This window comes from Oenanthe melanoleuca, chromosome 1 (assembly GCF_029582105.1).
Source record: "Oenanthe melanoleuca isolate GR-GAL-2019-014 chromosome 1, OMel1.0, whole genome shotgun sequence".
NCBI classification, from domain to species: domain Eukaryota; kingdom Metazoa; phylum Chordata; class Aves; order Passeriformes; family Muscicapidae; genus Oenanthe; species Oenanthe melanoleuca.
The window spans coordinates 1,961,547-1,981,891 of NC_079333.1; the positions used below are offsets into that span (position 1 = coordinate 1,961,547).

At 46.6% G+C, this 20,345-nt stretch overlaps 1 protein-coding gene across 4 annotated transcripts in view; it reads right to left on the reverse strand.

Annotated features, from left to right (window-relative positions):
• GDPD5 (glycerophosphodiester phosphodiesterase domain containing 5) overlaps positions 1-20,345 on the reverse strand; it is a 98,769-nt gene that overhangs the window by 24,849 nt on the left and 53,575 nt on the right. For all 4 annotated transcript variants that reach the window (XM_056497792.1, XM_056497770.1, XM_056497779.1 and 1 more), the window contains 3 exons: positions 4,143-4,246; positions 1,056-1,149; positions 465-524 (listed from right to left, as the gene is read on the reverse strand). In XM_056497792.1, coding sequence (XP_056353767.1) covers positions 465-524; positions 1,056-1,133 — 138 coding nt within the window. In that variant the 5' untranslated portion in view covers positions 1,134-1,149; positions 4,143-4,246. The remainder of the gene's footprint in view (positions 1-464; positions 525-1,055; positions 1,150-4,142; positions 4,247-20,345) is intronic.

Genomic DNA, 20,345 nt, shown 5'->3' on the forward strand with positions numbered 1-20,345 from the left:
CCCTGCACACCCTTCTGTGCTCCAAATATCTTTCCTTGGGTTTCTCAAACTGCTTTACACACAAATCTCCTTGGGCCAGCAAACCTCACCCTGCACACTGCACACCCTCAGCTCTTTCACCTACATCTTCTCCAAGGCTTTTCCAGCTACTCCCTCCAAGAACAAACACTCTGGACAGCTTCACATCTGCTCAGCCCCTCTCCAGGGCTGGGTTCAGCACAGAAAGGAGCCCCAGACAGGTTCAGCTCTGGTGTTTCTCCATCAGCAAGGGCCAAAAGCATTTCACAAACCCTCAGCCTCCAGGCTCTGATGGCCTCTCCTGAGCACTCTGCTCATGAGGCCACACTGCACCACAGACATTTAATGCTCTTCCCAAGGACAGGGTGACAGCAAGTGCCACCCCCTGCCTGCTCCTCAGGCTCCCCCATTCCCGGGATCCTGCTGCCCTGGGAGATGAGATTTACCTTGTGCAGCCAGTGCAGGTTCATCTGCTGTCCCACAGCTATGTGACACAGTGCCAGGATCTGGGAGGGACAAACCAAGAGTCAGACAGAGGCACAGCACCACCCTGAAGCATCTGAGTGTCACATCCAAGGGGACAGCCACAGGAGGCAGGGCAGCCAGCAGGAATGGAGGCAGGATGGCCAGCAGATCCTCTCCAAAGCCAAGGACGGGGAGGAAAAGGTGCAGGGAGCTCAGAGCCTGGCCCACAGCTCCTGGGGCTCCTGTGTGTGGCCACCCCAATGGACACCACCCTGAAGGGATGAAGGGAAACAAATACCACTTGCTCCCAGAACTGGAACCTGGGCCATTCTATGGGAAACAAGAGCTGCACTCCCTCTCTGAGAGCATCTGCCTTTTCCTTTTGGTCATCTGAGGTCAAAGTCCATAAATTTCTCACTTTTAATTTTAGGCAACTTAAGGCTAAGAGCAAGAGAAAGAGAGAGAAATCACTTCTAGGAGAAAATCCCTTGACTTGTAGATGGCCTGAGAAGCTCTTGGCTTTTTAAAGCCAACACACAAAGCTCTGAGAAATGGGATTTCATTCTACTCACCAGTAACATTGTAATGTAGGTAAAGCCAGCAGCAGTTGTTACCAGGATTGGAATGGACCAGTCACTCCAATATCCCATTCTGTTATATAAAAACCTGGAGGACAAGGGGGAAGGGCAGATTAAAAAGGGATTCAACACCAGAACAGCTTCAGTAGGTGTAGACAAAACTTTAGAAAATAGATCTTTCAAGAAAAGAGGTAGGCAGCAAAAAGTACAAGTGACAATCCAGAGCTTTAATCCCTTATGGAAATTAACTGGATAGAGAGAGGCAGAGAAACCCCAGAACCCTTCTTGCAGCTTCTGAGAGTTCAAACCTGACCTGGATTCAAATTCTTCCACTGGATTTTTAGGAAAAAAACCCAAAACAACATCCCTAAATTTGCTTGGATTAGAGTTGAGATTATCTCCATGCAAACCCTTTGGCACAACAAGGACAGGATGGTTCTGGGGTGGAATCAGCTCATTCAATGAATTGGCTGGGATCTTTTTTTTTGGACTTTTGGCCTCTTGGTGCCTTTTTTTTGTCACAATAGGCAGAAATGCTGCATTATATAAATGCAGGTCAAAGACTCAATCTCCTCCCCAGCACTCAAACCCAGCATCATCCATCAGCCAGAGCCTCTGCTCTGCTCAGACAAACTCTGGGGTGATTTTTGGGGCTGTCCTGGGCAGAGCCAGGATTTGGACTCCATGATATAATTCAGGATATTCTCTGGTTCTAATTCTGTCCAGGAATAAAGCTCCTCCATGGGCTCTGGAAAGCAAACCCTTGGGCTCAACAGGCATGGCCCATGTCCAGGGGCTGCTCAGGGAGTCCAAGAGCACAAAAACAGGAATCTGCAGGGATTCAGACATGCTGTTAGGAAAAAAGAGGGAAGAAAGGAAAGAGGGCTTCTCTGAAGTCTTTGCTGATGCCACCACCCAGAGCTTCCTCAGCTCTCAGTCCATTTAAGTTTTTGCTCTGATGTCCCTTCAGTGCCCCTCTGAGAGCACCAGGCCTTGCCTTGATGTGCAAATGATTGTTCTACAATGCTGGCTCTGTGGTAGTTATGGAGCAGATGAGCTTTCTCCAGAACCAAGGAGGAAAACATTTGCTACACAGGCTTGCATTTATGGTCCTGCTCCAGGGGAACACAGGTTCACAAATCACAGCAGCCCCCACAGCCTGCCTGACCCAGAGCAAAGCTTATGGTGCAGCACAAACCTTACACAGTAAAAATCTTAACTGTAATGCAATCAAGAGTGGACACCAAAAAGGGAAATGCCAGAAGCAATTTATTTTTTAAATTTACTTAAGAGGCACAAAGCACCTTTGCTAACAAGACCCTCACTGGTATTCAGCCTTAAGGAAGAAAACAGCTCCTCACAGCAATGTCACAGAATTCCTTCTCCCAGTTTCTCTGGCACAGCTTGGTGTGCCATGCCCCATGCAGAGATGCTGTTTGCCCCAAAGAGCCCTTCCCCTCCTCTGGGGCAGCTCCCAGCTCACCAAGAAATCTGTGGAGCAGAGAGAAAGGCAGCAGGAGCAAGAAGCAAAGAAATCTTGTACAAAAACACAACCCAGAAGTGACAACAGAGGAACAGCAAAGGTGCTGCTCCTAAAGTCCAGGACTTCACTGTGCCTCATCAGCAACAGGTTCACAGCCCTGTGGGGATAAAATGATGCCTGCAAGTGCCTCACACCATGTCTGGCCCAAAACTGCTCTGTTTTCACAGAGCCATGCAGCTGTGCTGCAAGGGGAGAGGGCCAGGCTCAGCCTGCACGACCCAATGGAAATTATTTCTCCCCTTGCCTGGAACTGGCATGGCTGTAATTAAAACCTCACCCTGTGCTCTCCTCCTCCTACCCAGCCTTTCCACAGCTGCTTTCCAGAAACCCTGCCTGACCTCTGGTGCCAGTGTGGAGCAGGGATGTAACTGGGGTTACAGCACACACAAAGCACTGACCCATTTTCACCACTGAATGGCAGTGCCTGAAATGCTGTTTTCCATCCACACAGCCTCTCCCAGACCTGAGGTGCAGAGGGAATCCTTTCCCAGTGCTGTGCACAATCCAGACTGGGCTGCATGGCAGGGACAGGGCTTTGGGCTGCAGGTGACAGCTGGAGGTGTTAAATCCCCAAAGCCCCTTGTGTCTAGAGCAGAATTCCTGCAAGAATATTTGGGGATCCAAAACTTGACAGCACTACCAGGGCTTTCCTTCATTTCTGAAGGATTGCTTTTAGCCCTCTCACAGCTCTGAGCTCAGACAGAGTTGGTTTTACAGTGGGGTGAACTTGGAGCACATCACATCTTTACTGAGGTACATCATTTACTGAAGATGAGAGGGGTTACAAAATACCACTTCAAAAAAGGAATTTTTATCATGCTGCTGTTACAGACAACCCAGAGCCATGGTGATGGTTTCACTCCTCATAGTGTGGGTGTGAGCAAAGAGAAAAAGCCCATTTCCTCCTGGGAGGAGCCAGCTCACATCACCATGTTGGTAAACACTCTCACTCACACAGCTCCAGCATCTAAAAACCAGATGATTTACTTGAGAGATCAGCTCCCCACTGTGTTTTAAAGTACACTTTACATCTTATGTTTGACAAGGAGATGATCCAAAGCAATTTGGTTAGAATACAGCCCAAGGTGCTGTCAAAATATTTTAAGATGTTGCTGATAATAAAAGGGAGAATAATTTCCAGCACTGGAGGCAGCTGGCAACACCCTAAATTCCAGCACATCCCACTGCAAAGCTCCTTTTCAGCTCCTTCCAACTTTGTATAATATTTTCCACACCCATGTGCTTCAGGCTGAATTTTTGCCACGGATATTTTGAGGAGTAGTTGCAGCCAAATTGCTCAGTCACTTTCAAATCCAGCCAGCCATAAAGATAAACAAAAACCCAGCCACAAAGTGGAGATGCAAGGCCAGGTTATATCTACACAGATCAGGCAGAAGCAGCTCTCCTTGAGCCCCACTTCCCACCTCATTTTCCCTTTATCACCATTACAGCTCCATCCAAAGGATCCAGATGAATCCAAAGCTGTGTCAAGCTGGTGCACGATGGCAGCCACATTTCCTAAGGGAAGCTCTACTCACCAGTTGATTTCATTGTAGTCATTGTGAACTTCCCACCAGAAGTAAAACCAGACCAGGGTGAGGAAGAAGGATGAGGTGAGGATGAGGAACCAGAGGCGCTCCCACTGCGGAGGGAAAGAGAAGCCAGTGTCAACAGGATCCCACCTGATCCCAGCTGCTGACCAGGTGGAGTAAAGAGGCATTTCCAAAGGCAGATTGCACACCTCTGCTCCCTGGGAGACGCAGCCCTGCTCCCCAGGGCTGGGCAGAGGGGTCATTTATGTAGATCCATCTCATGGAGGGCTGGAAGAGCATCTCTCCAGCTGTCAGGGAAGAGGGGACGTTTCCTGACAGGGAGCTGGGGTTTTGTTTGCTGAGGGTTTTTTGCTGGTGGTTGTTTAGGTGTTTTGTTGGTTTTTTTTTTTTTTTAGGCAATTGTTTAATTAACTTTTCCATTCTCATGCATCTTCCCTTCCCTTGGGCATAGCCTAAATGAGTGAGTAGTTATCACATGGTGAAGATTACCCAGTGGATTAGGGATGTTCCTACTCCTTATTCCTTCCCCTGAGGTGCTCAGATCCTGCAGAGCCAAACCACCCATCCCCAACATTTATTCCTCCCACCACCACATATTTTAAGTGTTTTGCAAACAGACCACACCAGCACCAACATTCAGCATTCATGAACATTTCAAATTCTACTCAACACATACAAAAGAAATCCCTCAAATAAATCTCTTCAGTGCCCCTGCTCCAATACCATGGGTAAAATTCTAAAGCACAAGGACATCAATCTGTGTCCAAATTGTCTCTCACCAGCACCATTTCCAGGGGCTCCTGGTTGGTTTTATTCCTTGGCCTTAAACACTCCCCACATTTTCATTTCAACAAGAAAAACACTAAAATAAATTCTGCATGGAAAATATTCCAACAAACCCCCTCTTCCCACAATGAGCAAAAAAGGATGAGGACTGGAAAAGACTATGTGCAACTCTACCACTGTAATTCCCTTCTAGACCCTGAGTACACACTGATCTTTTTGGAAAATGCTCTTTTCTCTGGCTTTGTAACCAATTTAGTGACAATAGAAACTAAAACCTGGTAGGTTTTGCCTCCCTTTCCATGCTCAGGGCTGGAGTTATCTACTTAACTGTGTGTTGACTGTTTTTTATTATGTAACACCCAGGATACCAATCCTGTGATACAGCTCCTCCTTCTATCCTCCACCATAGAAAAAGAAGCCAAAAGAAAGCCATAAAAAGAGTTGGAATTATTTCCTTTCTGCTGTGCCAACAATGATGTTTTTCAGCTAGAAATTCCAAATTCTTGGCTGCATAACCCAAATTAAGACACCCAATTTTGCCCAGAGAAGCTGTGGCTGCCCCATCCCTGGCAGTGTTCCAAAGGTTGGGCAGGGCTTGGAGCAGCCTGGGATAGTCAAGGTGTCCCTGCCCATGGTGGGGTGGCACTGGAGGGCATTAAGGTCCCCTCCAACCCAAACCATTCCCCTCCTTCTGGATGCCTTCCAGTCTGTACATCCCCAAGATCTCAAACCTCAATCTCCCCACTGTTTGTTGGGATTTTCTTTCCCCCTCTCCATTGGGTCTAACACCTCTCCTTCCATATATAAATTAAATACTGGCTATATTCCCACATAGATTTGGGCTTTTCCAAGGCAGCTGAGGTTTTAGGTACCTTTTATGCTGAAGACCAGCACTGCTACAAAAATCCCACCCTCCAGCTCTTTAAAGGTCCCTCTGGGCTGAGCTTTGCTGCTGTTCCTGCACTGGATGACACTGATTGGAAAAACAAGCCAAGGAAAACATTTTAAAACCTTTGAGCTTTTCCCCATATATATAAGCATAACTTCACCCCCTCATTTACATGCAAGCAGCAGAGCTTGTGGCAAGCTCTCCAAAATCTATTTTGGGTCTGCCCTTGAGGGTGCCCTTGCCATGCCTTGCTGGTTTTGTGAAAACCCAGGCAAATTCTTCTGTCTCAAGGCATCCTTCAGTGAGTTCAGGCACAGCTCCTTGTGGGCTTTCAGAAAAACACAGAATATTTGATCTTCCGACCATCCTCTGACTCAGTGATCAACAGACAGAATCAGAAGGAACCAAAAAGGAAATTAATAAAGACAGAGATATTTTACCAAGTTGTAGTTTGCCAGAATTTTAAATTTTCAATAAAATCATGGAATTCTTAATAAAAAATAAATCAATAAATCAGTGTTTCACACACATTCATTCTCCACCACTTTTCCACATTCCTAATCCCCACTGCATGCCAGGTGGCAGCAAAACCAACTGCAGGTTAAGGGGTTTTGGGGGAAAAAAACCAACTCATGTTAAAGGAATTTGCAGCAGAAAAGCCAATGCTTGATTCATCTGTGACACTGGCTCATGGATTTTACCCACTCTTGTGCTTGAAGATTTAATCTTGTTTAAAACAGCACTGAAATTCATATCACAGGGGACAGATTTTCCAATTTAGGGATTAGTTTTGGTTAACTGAAGTCTCTGCCAGTCTCTTTTGCCAGACAAAGCATTATTTACTGCAGTGGCACAGGAAAGCAGAGAGGCTCAGGAAGTTTATTTTATATATTGTAGGATCTGTAGGAGATGTTATGAGGTTTAACTATACACACACTCCCACCAGCCCCTCCTACAAGGTCCTTCTCAATTCAGTCAAACCTCCTGTATTAGAAACAGGAATTTCTCACCTATTTCATTCCAGATGATCACACATATGCCAGCAGACACCTCCCAGCACGGCACCATTTGTGAACTAAAGAAATCCTTTCACCAGGAAATCCAGGTTTCTAAAAAAAGTCTCTTTACAGAAGGTTCCCCAGAAACTGATGCTCTGCCAAAACCAACCTCCAGGGCCAATGCAGGTTTAGCCTCTGTCCCTGAGCTCAGGTGAGACCCCACCTGCAGAGCAGGAGCACGTGGAGCTCATGGGGAGAGTCCAGAGGAGGCACAGAGCTGCTCCAGGGCTGGGAGAGCTGGGGGTGCTCACCTGGAGAGGAGAAGGATCCAGGGAGAGCTCAGAGCCCTGCCAGGGCTAAAGGGGCTCCAGGAGAGCTGGAGAGGGACTGGGGACAAGGGAATGGACACGCAGGACACAGGGAATGGCTTCCCAGAGGCTAAGTTTAGATGGGATATTGGGCAGGAATTGTTCCCTGTGAGTGTGGGCAGCCCTGGCACAGGTGCCCAGAGCAGCTGTGGCTGCCCCTGGATCCCTGGCAGTGCCCAGGGCCAGGCTGGGCAGAGCTTGGAGCAGCCTGGGATAGTGGAAGGTGTCCCTGCCCATGGCAGGGGTGGCACTGGGTGATCCTGAAGGTCCCTTCCAACCCAAACAATTCTATTATTTGTCTGCCAGACCTATTCCCTGCTGAACACAACATAACTCTAGAGAATTCCATGGAATACACACTCTTGTGCATTTGATATCTATTTGATGATTCCTTGTTAAGTCTTTAAATCTTTAAATTGCCCATTTTCCTCCCAAAAAGCAGACCAGCACTGTATCAGGATTCAGAGTGTGATTTAAACTGAGAACAGATAATCAGCACTTAAAGTCTTAAAAATCAAGACTTCTCAGGGTGAGACTGCATTGATCTGAAGTGGTTATCACTGTATTTACATGTGCCCCACTTCCTGAGGTTAATAGGATTATTAATCATAGAATTAGGCTGGGAAAAAAGCTAAGATCATCAAGCTCAACCATATAATTAATATATTTCATATTAGATAAAGAGCAATATGATTAATATTTCCATAGTGATAGGATATATAAATAAATTCAATATATTTAGAATTAACATTGGTTTAAATTACATCATTAAACTGGCTCTATCAGAAGTCTGTCCCAAACCCTTCCTGAGGCCTGCAGGCAAATCAGAGGGTTCAGCATGTGAGACTGAATTAAATTCCTTATTTGCTACCACATACAGTCCCCAAGGCTGCTGAAATGCTGCACTGTGAGCTCAGCTGCCCCTCACATCTCCTCTGGACCCAGCTGGGAAGCAGGGGCAGCACAACACTCTTGGCTCCAGGTCTCTCCACAAAAGCCAAGAAAATCCAAGCCAGAGCCAGCTGATTCCCTGGCAGAGCCAAAAGAGCAGAAGGATTTTGCTCCACCAAAGCTGCTGGAGTCACCTGAGCTGACACCAGCCCTGAAGTGCCATCCTGCACCTGTGCTGCTTGCTAGAGTCCTTGTCAGCTCATCCCAAGCAGGATTAGCATCCCTGAGACCCACCTACAGCTGCCAGCCTTGGGATGAAACAGCAAATCCAGCATCCTCCCTGGCACCAGAACCCACTCAGAGCTTCAGCAGGCACTGGAAAGAGAGAAGCCTGCTTTGAACTGGGAGTGGGTCTGAGGAAATGCCAGTGCTGGATGGATCCAGGCTGCATTCCCACAGGGATGAGCTCACAGCACACATTCCAGCAGTGGGTGAAGCTGGGTCCCTTCCAGCATGTGCATGCACAGGAGCTCTCTGTGGAGGAACTCAAATGCCACTCTGCTGCAGTTCATCCCAGAACAGCTCAGAGGGAACAGATGGGTTTTCTATTCCCTCCTGGAGTCCCATCCCAGTGAGAGGATTGCACTGGGCTCACATCAAACCCTGCCCAAAGCTCTCCCAGAGCAGCTGAAACCACAGCAGAGTCCACCCCAAGATTCCACCTCAAATAGAGGGAGGAGGTTGTGGGTGCTTGGATTGAGGAGATCCACCTCAGAGCAGATAGATCTTCCTCATTAAAAGATATTTTAATATCTTTTAATATCTTAATATCTTTAATATTTAAAGAAAAAGATATTTTCTTTAAAAGACTGAGAACCAGAGAGCATCAACAGCTTGGAGCAGCCTGGTCTGGAGGAAGGTGTCCCTGCCCATGGCAAGGGTTGGAAGGAGATGATCCCTAAAGCCTCTTCCAGTCCAAACCATTCTGTGGGTTAAACCAGTCCTGGGTTAAATCATTCTGTGGTTCTGTGAACTCTGCAAGGAGCCACCACTGAGACTGGGGAGAAGAAACAATTTAAAGTTGTGTAGAAGTTTAAGGCAGATGAGTGCAGCAATTGGGGCATGCTTTTTATTTAAAAAATTTAAAAAGGAAAAATAGAGGGAAAAGGGAAATAAAGAGGGGGTGGAAAATAAACATTTTTAAAAAAGAAGAGGGGAAAAAACTGGGAAAAAAAATGGGGGGAAAAGGGGGAGAGTGGGGGAGGAGGAAGCTGACCCTCTTGTTTCTCCAGCTGCCAGTCATCCACCATGAAGAAAGCTCCTATTCAAACCAAAGTGCCCCTGGGAATTCATGGCTTTCAGTCCCTCTGGAGGACCCTACCCATCCTCTGTCTCCTGAGCACAGTGAACCTCCTGTTCATTCATTAAAATAATTAAATAACTCAATAAAAATCTAACTAGAACAGGAAGAAGCTTTTGAACAATGTCTTACCCCTCCTCCTTTTTTTTTTTTATATCAGAAAAAACTTCCAGTTTTGAAAAACAGAAGCCTTTTAGAGAAAATCTAATATTTTAAAGCAATTATTTGCTGAAGGGCATCTTGGCTTGAGGATGGAATTTCTGCTGAGAGGAAACTGGAAGGAGCCTGAGCCCTCCCAAAAATCTGGCAGCACATTGGGCAGGGCATGCACAAGCAGATGGAGAACAGCAGCACATGGATCCAACCACACAAACAAAACCCAGTGTGGGAATCTTCCACCATTCCATACTGTAAATCCCCCTGCTGGAACTTCTATGTGCAGATAACATTCAGAGATATCCAATATAACCACACCCTCAAACTTGGAAATGCAACAAGGCCTAAAAAAGGATTTTATCTCCCTGCAATGTGTACCATCCTTATGTCCCTAAATATCCACCAGCTCAGGCACCTGCCTTTGGCAAATAAATGGGTTTTTTGAGGGGTCAGGACCACACAGTCCTGAACAATTGCTCTGTACCTCAGGAGCAAAACCAAGAGCTGGAGTCAGAGTGGAGCACCACCACTGTAACTCAAGTGTGTTTTCAGACCATTTTAATTCACTCCTGGATCCAACAAAGAGTTTATTAAGGAGTCTGCACTCCACTGTTCTCTGGCATTTTCAAGACTCAATTTGCTGCAGGCATTTATCAGTATTAGTTTGGAGAGGAAAGGAGGAAAGCAAACATTTATCCAGCAAATACAAAGGGAAAAGTGACAGCACAATTCCTCATTTCGGGATTACCCAATCAGGCCTCATCCAAACAAACAAAATATTATCTTCAAGCAAATTATTGAATCATCTCAGAGGATGAAAGATGACTCCATCCCCCAACAGAACCAGAAATTGAGTATCACCAAGAACAAGTGGCAGCTGGAGTGCTTTGTCAATGGAACACTTTGGTCCCTAAGGAGGTTTCAAACTTGCATTATTAACTCAATGTGGCTTGCTCTGAATTCCCACCCTCTTCTGGCTTCTGCTCCAGAGTTTCACCACCACTCTCCTGGGGAGAAACGTCCCTTCTGTCCCACTGGAATTTGCCTGATGCAGGCTGCACCCACTGCCTCCTGCCAAGGGCCATTTTGGCTTGGGCTCTCTTGGGATGGGCTTGCAACAACCTGCTCCAGTGGAAGGCACCCCTGCCATGGCAGGGGGTGGAACAGGATTGATCTTCAAAGTCCTTCCAACACCAAAAAAATATGATTACATGACCTTCTCTACAGTCACTCTCTCTTTAGCTGCTGAGAGCAGCAAAATCCTCTCTTCCCACCTCCAGCTACACAACCCCAGCTCTCAGCCCCTCCTCCTCTGCTCCTGTTCCAAACTGTTTGGTGGCCCCAGCGGGTTCACTTCTGTCTGCTCTAAGCCTGCCATGGTTACTGAGAGCCCTCAGTGCTCAGGTGTGTTCCCTCCAGTGTCCCTGGAGAGGAAAACCCACATCCAGCATTTTCATTGCTGGAGCCCAGGGTGCAATCAGCCTTCCCTGCCAAAAGCACATCCAGCAGCTCCATCTCGTGCTGCAGAGGGACACAGCTAATGGAAAGCACCTTGCACACCAAGGATTTGAAGCATTTCAGTGAGCAGATCAATACACATGAGTAGCTAATGTTGGCCTCACAGACATCATGCACATCTGGAGCAGAACCAAGGTGCCTGGGCTGAAATTCCCTCACCTGACAGGCTGCAGAGGGATCAGGCTTTCATCCCTCTCTTGGACTGAACATTCAGGAGCCCAAGAGAGCAGGAGGAGCCTGCAAGACTCCACAGTGCATCAGGCAGCTCCCACAGGACTCTCTAACCTGCCCAAAGGCTTTATTTTCTCTCCATCCAACAGTCACAACCATCTGCTGCAAAACTCTGCTTGAACTCCTCCTCCACTTCTTGCTTTCTACTCCTCACCCTCAACTTTCTGCCTTCCCCTAGTCTGGGATTAGTACTTCAAATTTCATATAGAATGGGGCTTTCTCCAGGCAGGAGATGGAGTGACTGGAAGGATAAATTTGGGAGCACAACCAATTTGAGCCAGTCTGGACACTTCAGAAACACTGCCAAGGATTCTACTCCTTGGTAACCCCTGTGGTCTTGTATTAGAGGCAGCTGCCAGTCATTATGGGAAGAAAAAGGGAGAAATTGGGTTTGAAGCAAGGAGCAAAGCAAAGCAAACCCTCTGGTCTGGCTGATGAGGCTTCAACACTTAACCAGATGTTTCCTAAAGTAAGTCACTGCACATCTCAGGCACATCTTGTTTGATTATTGCAAAGACTGGGCTAATAGTTCTGTGCACACCTTGCTAGAAAAGGCCATGAATGAGATTTCTGAGCTGTGCCACGCTCCATTTACAATTCCATTGAGCAGGTCCCAGAAAGCACGGAGAACATATTCCTGAAATATGTGCTCCTGCTGGGGCTGCTGGAGCTGAACTGCAGCTCAACAGATGCAACTAAAAGAGAGCCAAATCTCTAAAAATATCATTGCTGCACTTTGTACAACACCCCCTGCTCCCAGCCTCCAAAAACACAACCAGAAGAGGTAGGACTGGTTCCCTCCAGGCTCTGGGGCTTGCAAAGCTGGGAGCAATTGGGCACTTTTCATTGCCAAACAGCAAGGAGAGGGATAAAGGGATCCAAACTGATAAAGGGATCCAAACTGGGGGATAACCCACACCTGCCTGCCCCTCCCCACACTCTGCCAGAGGACCAGCTTCTCTCTAGGTGTCCAGCACCCAAAGGCAGCATTTCACTGCATCCACCACAAAAAGCACTGGATGGCACCGAGATGGGAATTCCTGTGCTGCTCCAGGCACGGAGCACAGCTGGGGCCAGGGCTCTTGCTGGCTGTCAGAGCCCCCTGGGGACTTTCAGCAGCAATAATCACCTCCTGGACCAGCTCTGCCTCCAGCAATTACATCCTCCCTCTTTCATTCAAGGCTGAGGTAAATAAAAATCCCTGAGGGAGCCTCTGATTCACGAGGAAACAGAAGAGAGTGATAGGGGATCCCCAATCTACCCCCCACCGCATTATTACTCTACTTCCATAGCTCCTGATAACATGTTTTTAACCTACTGGATTCGTCCAGTGCTTCTGGACAAACTCAAGGAATGACCCAAATATTTCAAACCCATTCCTGATGCTAATAAGGCAATGTAACCTCCTGGTTTTTACCAAACACTTTCATACTTGGAGGCCAAGGGGAGAACTATTTTTTCCAGACTAAGTAAGTCCAGATTTTTCAGTCTTTACTGATGAGCCTCATCTAGGGAAGGAAAAAAAAAAAAAAAAATCAAAACAGCACAGCCCACAGTTCTTGCAGAGACCAACTGGCTGAGGTCCAAGGCTTGCCTGAAGTGGAGCACCTTGCTGGGCACAGCATCCCTGCTGAGCTCTCATCAGCATCAAGCAGCAGGAGGATTTCATCCTCAGAGCCTCCTGAGGGTGTTATTCCTGCTAACTCACCCCAGCCTCCTGACAGTCCTTTGCAAAGGCACATGATGCTGGTTGCATTCAGCTGATGGTTCACTTTAATTAAAGCACCAGCATCCTGGGGCACAGGGGGTTAGGATTAAAAACAGCTTTAATAAAGGCAGGCTCAATTAAAAAAAAAAAAAAAGGACTATATAATCTACCCAAGAAAACAGCCTCAGATTACATTTTACTCAAAAAAATCTCAGAAAAAAAAATTATTATCAGCAGGAGGAACATTTTGTGCACATCCTGGGGATTTTCCTGGTTGGTTTCTGGCTCCAGGTGGAAGTAGAACATTTGGGCCCTACACCAGGTTTAGAAAAGGCTGCAGTCTCTGAAAACCCAGCAAAGCTGTGACCCAATCACCCTACACACCAATGGATCACTCAGTGCCAGAGGAAACAGCTCCACATTTGCCTTTCCTGATCCTATTTCTGTCCTGGCCCCAAACTGCTTTTGCCATTTGTCCAGCTCACTTGTGCCCCCAGCTCTCTCCTGTTGGGTTTTTATGAGTTTAATAAGCACAGCTTTATAGAAAAAACAGTGGATGAGAGAAATCCTGAATATTTAAAAAATCATGTTTAAAGAGAATTACTGTATTTCAGAATTGTTTACAGGAAATCTGTTGTAAAATGTTGTATAAAATATCCTAAATAATCTGACATAGATGTCAAATAGATCCAAGGGCAAATGACTGGACTGGGAGAAGAAACAGACAGTAAATTTATTCCTTGGACAATTGTTCCCTCACATTTTACCCTTGGCAGCAAATGTCTGCAAGACACGTTCTAAAAATAATATTTTGCCATGATGCTTGTCACAAAATAAACAAAACTGAAGCAAGGATTTCTGTGCTGGTTGAAATGGCAAGAGCATTGCCAGCCAGTGCTGGGAGACAAAACCCTGACAGGAAAAGCAGCAGTGGGTGCCATCCTTGTACCAATATCCACTTTTCCTGGATTACACCCCAGATTAGACCCAGTTTGGGTCTAGGAAAACCTTGCTTTGTATGACAACAAATCCCAGCCTGTGGGACCTCCACAGCAGGTGACATCTGCCCAAAGCCCCCCTTGTGTCAGGGAGGTCACTGGTGTGGCTGCACAGGCAGAAGGACAAAGCTAAAGCAGCAGCATTGACAGAAAGCAAAGCAGGCATGGAAACCCACCCAGGTTCTCTCTTCTCTCTCCGTGGTGGCACAAGTGACAGGCAATGACTTATTAAAAAAGCATTTGGAAGGGTTGATCATCCAGCAATTCTGCCTGAAGGGTCAGCTGGTCTCCAGCTGAGGACAGCAGCAAGGAAAATGCTAAAGCAGTAGGTGTCTAAATGCTTGTGTTACTCAAACCACTGGGAGGCACAAAAAGCAGGACTAAAATAAGCAAAATGTATAGGCTGATAAGAGCTGCAGCGAAGAAATGAAAGGTCTGACTTAACACAAGGTCCCCTTGCCACTTCTCTCAGCTCTGACACATCACACTGTGGATGCAAGTGGGCATTTTCTGTGATGTTTATAAATTCTGGCCTGGCAAAGTTGAATTATGTAACAACAACAAAGGTGCCCTGCGTGTCTGGGCAGAGCCAGGGGCTCCCCTGCAGCCATTCCCACCCCCATGGATGAAAGGCAAGCAGCCAGCCTGCAGATGAGACAAACAAGTTGTTGGCATCCTGTTTGGAGCAGCAGCAAGGGAGAGCCTCAGTGCTCAGCTGAAAGCCTGGAATGCCTCAGTGTGGATGCTGGAAAAGGCCCTGGCACTGCCTCCTGCCCTCCTGCTGCTCCCCAGGGCCAGGGCAGCACTGAGCCCTGCCAGGCCATGCTCAGCATAACCTGGCTTATTCATCCTCTTTTAAATTGGAGCAGCTGCAGCAAAGCACAGACATGGCCAGGGAGCTCTGAGCAAGAGGCACTGCCAGGGAGATGAGGAGATCCCAAGGGAGGAACATTCCTGAGTCACCTTTGCAGAACCAGAGCGAATTTAACATTTCACAGAACCACAGGAGGGTTTGGGTTGGAACAAACTAAGGCAGGGACACCTTCTACTACTCCAGGTGGCTCCAAGCCCCAGTGTCCAGCCTGGCCTTGGGCACTGCCAGGGATCCTGGGGCAGCCACAGCTGCTCTGGGCACCTGTGCCAGGGCTGCCCACCCTGCCAGGGAACAATTCCTGCCCAATATCCCATCTAAACTTAGCCTCTAGGAAGCCATTCCCTGTGTCCTGCGTGTCCATTCCCTTGTCCCCAGTCCCTCTCCAGCTCTCCTGGAGCCCCTTTAGCCCTGGCAGGGCTCTGAGCTCTCCCTGGATCCTTCTCCTCTCCAGGTGAGCACCCCCAGCTCTCCCAGCCCTGGAGCAGCTCTGTGCCTCCTCTGGACTCTCCCCATGAGCTCCACGTGCTGCTGCTCTGCAGGTGGGGTCTCACCTGAGCAGGGACAGAGGGACAGAATCCTCCCTTTCCTGCTGCCCAGGCTGGGGATCAGCCCAGGAATCTCTGCCAGGATTTCCAGTGAGTGCCCTTGGAAGCAAAGCAGCACCCCAGATGGGTGCTCTTTGGAGAGAAAACTCTGTTCATTTCCTCACCAGAAAATCAATTGCAAATTCCAGAAAAGGCATTTTAATCTGGCTCATATTCTCAGCTCTGTGGAAATGGGAATAATTATCCCTCTCTTCAAGAGCTGCACATTGATTAAAGCACCTCCAATGGATGGTGGCACAGAAATAACAAATCTGCCAAACTGCTGTTCTTGCACCTTGCTGCACTCCAGAGCTTCTCAAAGCAGCAGCACAGCCAGCCTGACTTTCCACTCCTCTCTCAGAGGACATTTTCTGGAAGTTCAAAAAAGCTCACACTGAAAATAACCCAAAGCTCAAGATTGTTCCTACTCCAGCACTCACTGATTGTAAAACATGCCAGGAAAAAAGTGCAAAGCCTGCAGCTCTGCCATGTGACTGTGGACAATTTGGATGAGCAAACTGCTTTCCCACCATCTCTCTGCACAACCCAACGTGGAATTCAGCAAGTTGGGATAAAACCCCTGTGGTGGCCAGGAGAGGGATGGACCAGACAGGTCCCAGCTCAGGGAAGGATGCAGGAAAAGAATTCCCAAATCACCACTGGTTTGCAGCCTGGGCTTTTACAGACAATGGAAAATGTGGCTTTTGGCTTCACATCCAGGATAGATGCTAATAAAAAAATATTTCCAAGCACAGGAATAGATCCTGCCCAGAGTGTCAACAGTGCCAACCAAAAGGGTTGGGTTTTATCCCAACCACACAACCTCTCTCCTACTCATGGAAGAGAATGTGGCCCAAAATGAGGCACAACCTGTGCCATACCAAGGTGTAACATTGAATTCAATGATCCTTCTCCACCTTTCTCATTGAGCAAAGCAGCTCCTCCATCTACTGCTTGGAAGGGAAGCTTGGCAGGCATCAGAATGCTCTAAAGGCTTCTGACCACACTCAGAACCAGTTTCTTCTCTTCCTACTCTATTCAGATCACAACAAACATCTTCAACTTGAAGGAATGTAAGATAAATGCACAGTAAAAGGGAAAAAAAAGAATTTTACAATAATTTAATTTTTACCTGCTTTGCAAAGAAACCTTTGCAGCCCATCTCTCTCCTTCCTTTACAGGAGAAAAACTGCTTGTGCAGCAAAACCCATGGCAGGAAAGTCAGCTGCAGAGTCACTGCAAAGTCATCTGTCACCTCTGTGAGCTTTGTCATCACAATCCCTAAGCACTGAGAAAGGGAATTCTGAGGAGGAATGGCCTTGAACTTGTTCTGCCTTTGGCTGGGCTGGGTTTTTTCTGTGCATCTCAGAGCATCAAAACTGCTTCAGTGAGAAGCAGCTGGTGAGAAAAATGCCTGATTTTTCAATCAACAGCTAAAGCAGTCCTGGTTGTTAATTATGACTAATTATATCAAAGCACATTTGGTATAAGACACCTGTTTATCTTTCAAAAGGAAAATGCCAGCACTGCCCACACAAAGCACAGGAAAAGTAAAAACTGATTTACAAACCCACTTGAGAGTGTCAACTGTCTGCCTGCAGGACACCCACCCCAAAAAATCCAGTCCTTTGCCACAGGAAATATCTGAGTTATCCCCAGCTCCCATTTCAGTGGGACTGATGGAATTTCTAAACATAGCATGTGCTAAGCCACATTTCTGATTTTGTTTTTTATAGCAGTCTAGTTCTTATTGCTCCAGATCTGCTGAGAGAATATCAGAGTATTTCACAGAGATCCACGAGGACTCTCTGTTCCTTCCTCTCCAAAGGAAGCCAAAGGAAGCTCAGAGGTAGGAGGTGCATCTGCTGCTTCAGCCCACATGCTCCAGAGGAACCTTGCCTTGGGCTGACTCCAGCACCAAACAGGCTGCAGCTCCCAGGAGAACCAGGAAAAAAGGAGAAGCAACAGCTCTAAAGCCAGGCAGGAGTATTGTCCCTGAGGGATGTGATTTTACATTTTATTGCTGCATTTAATACCCAAACAAGGTTGACTTCTCCTGATTTTTCCCTTACTTGTCTTGTCACAGGGGGTATTTCCCAAAGCATCTCCCAGCTGTGGTCAGCACCTCTGGGAGCAACCCAAAGGATGGAGAGGACAAAAACAGGGAGGCCTGACATTATTTATTTTTTTTTTTTTCCACCACATAAATCTTTGATGAGCAAAGCTTCCCTACCAATTGTTCATCCATCAAAGAAACAACATCAGAACTGATTTTCTCCACCCTAGGCCCATTCCATCAAAACATCCTGCCTAAAGCAGTGACTGCACTACCCCAGAGTGAAAAAACCACCAAAAATAATCAAAGTACTGTCAATAAACCTCCTGGCAGCAGGCTGTGGCCACGAGCCAACCTGATTTACAGCTGAGCTCACAGGAGCCAAGAGACAGGAAAAAGGTGGAATATGCCCCTCCATCTCAAATTAGGAAGCCACAGGGAAAAGTGCATGTGGATGTTGGCATTCCCAGCAGGAGAAGGGCTGCCAGAAGCAGGCACAAAACATCCAGTCTGGCCAAGTCTCCAACAGAACAGATCTGGACCATTTATTTACAGGAGCAGATCGAGCTTGGGGTCACTTCTATGATCCATTAAAAAAAATAAATAAATAAAAATCACACTTTGGAGTGTGTCCAGGGAAGAGAAGAACTGGGAAGGGGCTGGAGCCCCAGGAGCAGCTGAGGGAATTGGGAAAGGAGCTCAGCCTGGAGAAAAGGAGGCTCAGGGGGGACCTTACGGCTGTCTGGAGAATTTTATCCAGAAGTTTGGGCTCTGCCCATTAACAGCCTTTCTCCTCACACACCCCCTGCATTAGAAGGTCTCAAGGAGAGAATCTGGACTTCAGAGGAACTGAATGATTTATTTCTGTGGCCAAGTCTTTCTTCTTGATGTGCTCCATGCTGAGTGCAAAACTGAGTTGTTAACATGCAGGCTCCCAGCTCACAGAGCTGATGCATGTGGGAAACCACCAGACAGATGTGGCAGCTGCCTGAGGTTGTGTGGGATTAGAAAATAAATCTGACACAATCAAACAGTAGCTCACAGAAGGGTGAACTCTGTTTTCTGCTGGCAGGTACTTAAAAAAAGCAAATAAGGCTTATCAAAAGTACCTTGTCAAAATGATGGTCTGTGGCATATAAAAAAATGTTTCTAAAAACAACCAGATAAAAAACCCCAAAAAACACAAAAAACCAACCAACCAACCAACCAACAAAAAAAAAAAAAAAAACAAAAAAACAAACAAACAAAAAAAAAAAAACAACAAAACCCCAACCCCTAAACAAAATAAATCAACCACACATAAACCTAAAAACCCCAGAAACCTAAACTCACCAAACACCAGTTACAGACTCTGAATCAGCAGGGCTTACAAACAGAACCACAGAATTGTTTGGGTTGGAAAATCCAGCTCCCAACCCCTGCCATGGGCAGAGGTGCTGGAAAACAACTCCTGCCACCACTGGACAGAACAATTTCCCCACCAAGAGCAACCAGCCATGGACTGAGGACACATGGACTGGAACAAACCAGGTGCTGCCACATGGGATAAGCCAGCCCATAAAAGCAATTGCACCTTAGATGCTACTGAGCTTAATAAACTGCTCCTAAATTATTAGGTCTGGCTTGCCTTGAGCAACAATCTATAGGTTTATTGGATTATAAATTAGAGTCAACAACTGGAGCAAGGTACAAATTAAAGATGTGCTTTGGAAGCAGAATTACCATAAGGCCATAAACAGTGACACATGGCACCTCCCTTCTTTTATTCTTCATTATTTGAGGCTGTGCTTTAATTTTACAGCAAGAATCCTGCAGCATCTTTTTAAACCAAATTACCTTTCTCTGCTGGGATTTTCACTACCAGAAAGCTTTTCCAGAGGAATCATTACAATCACACAACATCTAAGCATCCCTATTTTATTTTTCCCCCTATGTTGCAGCTCAGGAACAGGGAAAATTTGGGATTTTTCAGGGGTTCACAGCCATCTCCCTGCCTGCAAAAGGCACAAAACTCTTTGTGAGGCCTGAAAACAATTTAAAATATTTCCTGCTCAGGTTGATGCCACTACAGGCACTTGTTACAGACAAAAGCAATTGCATCAGGATAACCCAACCCATCCTATTTTCCCCACCAGCCTTCTCTGGAAAAGCAGCATTTCCAAGAGGAGACTGATCTGGACACTTTGGTTTTCAATATTCACAAAAAGCCTCTGAAGGGATAAACAGTGACCCTGAGTTTGTCTTTCATGCTCAAAACCAAAGTCATTGCTCACAGACAGCAAATCAATCCTGACACCCTCTCCAGACCTCTGAGAAAATTAAAATCATTTTTAAACCCCAGCAAACTCTGACATCTGGAATTTGACTGCAACAGGACCCCGAGGAGGATAAATAGCTGCAATTTTGGCAGCAGTGACAGCACACAGCTACAGAGGACTCCTTTCCCACCACTGGAAATAACTAAATTCATATTTAAATCACCCTCCTCCCACCAACTTATATGAAAGCAAATCCACTGTAGAAAGTTCTAACAAATAAAAAGCAGCAGCCACACACACAAGTAGCACAGGATTTATTTCACAGGCTTTCCTCACCAGTGTCACTGTCCCTACAGAGTAAACATGGCTTAATAATAGACCTGAAGTCCTCCTTAAACAAAATTTTGGGAAGCCAAGGAAAGCAAACCCTAAGCCTACTTCAAGGCAGTGCTGTGATGACAGACAAAAGTGTTTAAACAAAGCTCAAGATGTCCATGCATGAATTATTAAACT